The 5629-nt window shown below is 53.4% G+C and overlaps 2 protein-coding genes across 2 annotated transcripts; one reads left to right on the forward strand and one right to left on the reverse strand.

Annotated features, from left to right (window-relative positions):
• Positions 1-1195: 1195 nt before the first annotated feature.
• On the reverse strand, positions 1196-1729 carry VDBG_07716 (conserved hypothetical protein; the record flags this gene model as incomplete). The annotated part of the gene is made up of 3 exons (XM_003002211.1): positions 1196-1438; positions 1506-1642; positions 1702-1729. 3 exons carry the CDS (start codon positions 1727-1729, stop codon positions 1196-1198), a joined length of 408 nt encoding a protein of 135 aa, XP_003002257.1.
• A 946-nt stretch (positions 1730-2675) lies between these two features.
• VDBG_07717 (conserved hypothetical protein) lies at positions 2676-5171 on the forward strand (the record flags this gene model as incomplete). Its single annotated transcript, XM_003002212.1, has 3 exons — positions 2676-2732; positions 2996-3223; positions 3330-5171. 3 exons carry the CDS (start codon positions 2676-2678, stop codon positions 5169-5171), a joined length of 2127 nt encoding a protein of 708 aa, XP_003002258.1.
• Between the last annotated feature and the right edge of the window lie 458 nt (positions 5172-5629).

Consider the following 5629-nt stretch of genomic DNA (forward strand, 5'->3'; position numbering starts at 1 on the left):
GCCTCAGGTAACGACTACGACTTCTTGCGACTGCTTTGCGCAGGGCGCGTGAGCTTGACGATGGGAATAGTACATGTCCTGGATGGAAGAATACATGGAGACGCAAAAGGGGCAAATGAGACTGAGAAATGTCGCCCCTGCCCCCATCATCAACATCTTGGTCCTCAGGCGCCACTACTATGGCCAAAAATCTCCTCAAATCCTCGCGTATCTCGTACGACAAGCTTTTCCGAATTTACGGGACTTGCGTCATGATATATGGACTAAGCTGGATCATGCAGAATCGGAGCGCTTTTCCCAAGAGTATCGCGCAGTGCTGGAGGCCTTACCAGCCACGATAGATGAATGCAATATCGTGTACGCGTCCAGCGCCCACTTGGACGACATTATCAGCTTTTCGACTTCGCTAAGGCCCCAGAGGCATCGCCATTTCACAGGACATCTGAGCACAGGCGCAGAAATTGGCCCATCGATCATCAATCTTGCCGCTCGGCTTCGCTTGTTCTACGCAACACACTCTACATCAGCTGAAACAATCTTGGCTAGTACTTTTGTAGTCGGGTTGCCAACTTTCCCCCGACTCGAAAACTAGGTCTGACGTCGGCTCTACTACAGCGTTACCTTCCTTGCCGCGCACCTGAGTATGTCAATCTTGTGGTCATGGCAGGCCGCATTGCATTTCAGTGCATACTGAAGCTGAAGAGTCTCATTTTGTGGGACGGCGAGAATGCGGATGGAATTTTGTTGCGCTTCACGGTATCAGCAGAGAGACGGCCAACTGTCTTCTGGCGCAGTACTCAGCAAGCTCAAGGTGATCTGTCTCTTGCCATGAGAACTTTGCGACGTACACTTAAGGAGTCATTACGGCACTGTTCCAAAGTTCGTGGTTTACAGATCGTGCATGAATCTACTTTGATTCATCGCATAAATCATGACTTCACCTCACGCCTGAAGCAGGATGTGGCAGAATTTCCCGAAATGAACCGCATCTTGCACCCCGGGTCGAGAGGTCATCTGAGGAAGTAGGTAGGTACTGCTAAGCATAGCCATGGCCACGTAGATGTCCCAAAGTTCAAATAATTAATCGCTGTGTACCACGTGAATGAAAACATCGCGACCATGGCTTTTGTCTACTCTGTAAAATGATCTCTTGACTTGATCTTAGAACTAGGCTACACTGTGTATTGTTTCAAGCTTAGAAGGAAATGATCTTGTAGTCGCCCTGGAAGCTTCCATCGAACTTGACGCTGACGTCTACATTGATCCAGACCTCATTGCCATTCTTCAAATACAGCTTGATGCTGCCCTCGGCAAGGAAAAGATCAACATTGAGACCAACACCATCCTTGAGATTGCCGTAGATGTTTCCGACATTGATGCCAAGAATGCTGACGCTGATTCCGATCTCGAACGTATCAGTGTCAATGTATCCACTGATCTTAGAAGTTGGTTAGCAAAGTCTTGAGCAGTCTCTAGCCCCCGGTCAAAGGTCATTTTCAGCATACTTTTATGGGACCCATGCCCCAATCAATTTCATGGCGGCTCTTTGGGTTGCCTGGTGGCAGGCCGCGATGTACGTCAACCTGTGTAGCAACCCACTGCGTGTTACCTTCCTCAGGCGCTGTGAGGTTAATGACGGCACCTTTGCGGAGATGTTAGCGACCAGTTCACATCGAGACTTGCACCCATGGCACGGCTTACCAATGTTCTGCTCGGTAGAAGTAGGCATTTTGAGGAATATTGAGGGAATAGTGCAATAAGGTCCGATGCGGGCGCCTGACGCAGGTGTGGACCCCGATGAGTGGCTTGTTGGACAGGAGCTTTCTCACACCGAGCTGGGGATATCAACAACACTTTTATACTTCAAGTTCGTAGTTGAGCCTTTTTCCTGTATCGTTACTGCATCGTCGACGGTCCCATGCGGCCTCGAACAAAAGACACATCGATATGTTCTACGAATCGTTCGAACTAAAGAAGCACCAGTGCACCATTGTTCTCCTTTGAGCTCGAATCAAAGAACGAACTGTCGGTTTCATCCGCAATCGTGTTCCGATTCATCCTTGATGCTAGTGGTCGGGCTCGTTCCACGCCACCACTTGCGACTCCTGACAGACGACAGCGTTTCCTTATCATCAACCATAAAAGTGCAGCCTTTTGGGGCTACAAAGGGTTTTTGCATGTCAAAACAGCAGGCCCCGCATTCACAGAGACTCGGCAGCGGGTGTACACGCGAACCTGCATCCCAGGTGGCATTGTTTCCCCGTAAGTCGTAAGACCTCAATGAAACAATTGCAAACTGCCACGAAGATTGAGCGAAATCAAGATGATGCATTCTCGGCTTCCCGAAAATACGTCTCACACTCATCACATCTTGTCCGTGGCATCACGTGACGGTTCCTGTCAATGAGATTTGTTAGTCATGAGTACTTCGATATTTCACAACTAAGTTGTGGTTATAGCATGATGTCCTTCGAGATCATAGCATACATACACTCTGCAATCTGAGCTGCGCCTGCCGATGCATCGTTGTCTATCAAACAAGCAGTCTGAGTAGATGCTACCCGGGGCGCGACCTGGCCGAGTAGACAGGCCTGTCGTGGACGGCTAATCCAGGCGTATCATGCAGGGGCTTCACCACCTGGCTACACATCCAGGCCAAAAGCGGAAAGACGGCAATGATGGACAAAGACATCCACGCTAACTCAAGGCATGCCTCGATAACGCCGTCGACTATTAGTTGTTGACATTCTTCTAAACACTCTACACTACGGAGTTAACCAACACGTATGCGCAAAACAGGTGGCATTTAGTGGCGATCGGCATCGGGTCACATCCGTCTCTTCCGTCCCGATCGGCAATCGGCCAAATCTTCTGTCTTGTCCAAATTGCTCTCACAGCCAAGACCCTAACGTTCCATGGTGCAGCAAACCATGAGCCCGCACGCCTGAAAAGAGTTTCCGACGCCCGTTTGTTCTTGACACTGAGTCCCCGCGACATGGTCTCGCCCGGGATGGCGCCGCTGGACGGCGATGGTACCGCCACGCAGAGTCAGACGTTCGGCCAATCCGTTCAGCGTGCGAGGGCCTGCGACTCGTGCCGTGGGCTGAAGGTGCGCTGCATCAGCAACGACTCACACGGGCCGTGCCTCCGATGCCGTAAGGCAACAAGAGTATGCGTCACAACCGTCCCCCCGGCTGGCTCGAGGAAGGTGAGGAAGAAGACGGTGAGCAGGGTCACGGAGCTTGAGAAGAAGATTGACCTCTTGACGGCCAGTCTACGCGCGGGGGGCGCCGAAGCCGCCGCAGACTCGCTCGACAACAGCTCGGCAGGAGGTGGCGGCGAAAGCAACACACCTCCTACTGGGGCGCTGCAGGAATGCCGCCGGGAACATCGTTGATCGCGGCATCATCAGTTCTCAAAAGGTTGACTCTCTCTTGGCACGGGACAACACCCAGTTCGTCCCGCACATGCGGGCCGTCATCTTTCCCTCGGATCTTACTGCGACAGAGCTTCGCGAGACGAGGCCTACGCTCTTTCTCGCCGTGGCAACAGCCGCGTCGACCGATACACCGGAGCTGCAGCGGTTGCTCTCGCGCGAACTCACCAGAGTTTTCGCAGAGAAGATCATGATCCGCGCAGAGAAGAACCTCGAGCTCGTCCAAGCTTTGCAAATTACAGTCACATGGTATTGGTTGCCGGATGAATACGACCAAGTACACATCTACCATTTGACGACAACCTGCATCTCCATGGCCATTGACATTGGATTGGGCGGCTGTACACCCTTGAAGCCGACAGTACCATACGGGGCATACGCATTCAGCCGCGCAACACAGATCAGCGCCATAGATCCGACGGCGCTTGATGCCCGCAGAACCTGGCTGATGTGTTACTTCATGGCATCCAACACTGCCTATGCCATGAAGCGGCCGCTTCTCTTGCGTTGGACAAGAGCAATGACCGAGAGCCTTGAGGTACTTCGTACATCGCCCGAAAGGTACGAGACGGATGAATATCTCTGTGCGGTCGTGTGGGCGAGCCGCCTTGCCGAAGATATTGACCAGTACTGCGGCTTGCCGGATGACCCTGATGAGATCTTCAAGGCACCGCAGACCCTGTATTACCTCAGGAAACTCGAGCAAGATCTGTGCACCTTCAGGGACTCGTTACCAAAGGGCATGGCACAGGGTAGGTCTCCCCCCCCCCCCTTGCTTTATGCCCTTCTTACAGACAGGCTTGCATCATCTGACGAGCCTTTAGGAAGTCTCCGAATGGTCTTCAGCGCCATTCCGCTTACTGTTTACAATAATGTGCTCCGGATCCAGCCCCCTGAAGAAAGGCAACACAAGGCAAATGTCGCCGCCATACCATCAAGAGCGCCCCGTAGCGTCATCATGGCTGATTCCGCCTTCATGACCATGGCTAACACCGACGCCATTTCAAGTTGTCTTTCGCATGTCGACATGGTTTTGGGCGCATTTCTGTCCCTGAGCCCCGAGGCCGTCCGAAGCCTCCCAACCTTCGGCATCATGCGCGCCGTCAGGGCAGCGAGCATGCTTGTCAGATTACATCTCACTCTTGTTGATGATCCGCAGCTCCTGACCCCGTTCAGGAGGGAAGACCTCCGAGCCGGACCTTGCATCGACGAGCTGCAGCACCATTTCCGCGCCGCCGCGGAGGGGAACCGATGCAGGACCGCCGCCAAATTCATTGTCGTGCTCGCCATGCTGAAGGACTGCATGGGGAGCAATCGCGGCGGTCATGGGCCCCCGGCGCGGTCAGACCAAGCACAAGAGCAGCAGTCTCTCGAGACGCCGCTACACCTTCTCTCGCACGCTGCTGCCGCCGCGACGGCAACCGGATCAGCGCAACAAGGGCCTGGGATCGGCGGCAACGCTGAACGGCTCACGTTTCCTGGTCTGAACGGCCAGCCTTCATCGGTTGCGCCCTCTGTCTGGCAAGATTTCTCCGGCAGCGCGCAGGCCCTGTCCCTCCTGCCTGGTCCGCTGGCTTTTGATACAGACCAGTTCATGGCGCTCTACGATCAGGACCTCGCCTTCTCGCTCGGTCTGGACTACATGTACAGCGGCGACAGTATGCCCCTGTACGCCGGAGAGGCGAGTACCGGGTTTGATGGGACCTCGGCACAGACTCACAATATGAATAGCTAAACAGCCGCACGGGCTGTCTCCAAACATGACGCAGGGGTAACAACTATAAGTGCTAAAGAGGGGCTCATGGACATTCATCTTTGTGTAGCGAGGACAGGTATTTCTGATCAAGTCAAGTCCCCGTTTACGACTGGACATACGGTTCGGCAACTTTAAGGACGGCTTGTTTGTACAGCAACACACTTTTTTTTAAGGCCATCGTTGGCTCTGGTGGTCATGACCTCGTTCATGTCAGGCCTTGGGCCGATGCTGATGCGCGTTAGGGTAGTTCATCGACATGTCAATCGGCAGCCTCCTGTGAGTGTGGGAAAAACTAGAGCAGGGCACTCATTAAGAGGCCAAGGAAGTATAGGCTCTGCCGGCGATCATAGACCTTATTAGCAGTAGAAAGTGGGATATGTCTTTTTCGAGTCATCAACGTCAGGCGGCATGTCTTGAGCACACGATTGATGCAGCGG

The sequence above is a fragment of the Verticillium alfalfae genome, genomic scaffold, assembly GCF_000150825.1.
Source record: "Verticillium alfalfae VaMs.102 supercont1.10 genomic scaffold, whole genome shotgun sequence".
Taxonomy (NCBI): Eukaryota; Fungi; Ascomycota; class Sordariomycetes; order Glomerellales; family Plectosphaerellaceae; genus Verticillium; species Verticillium alfalfae.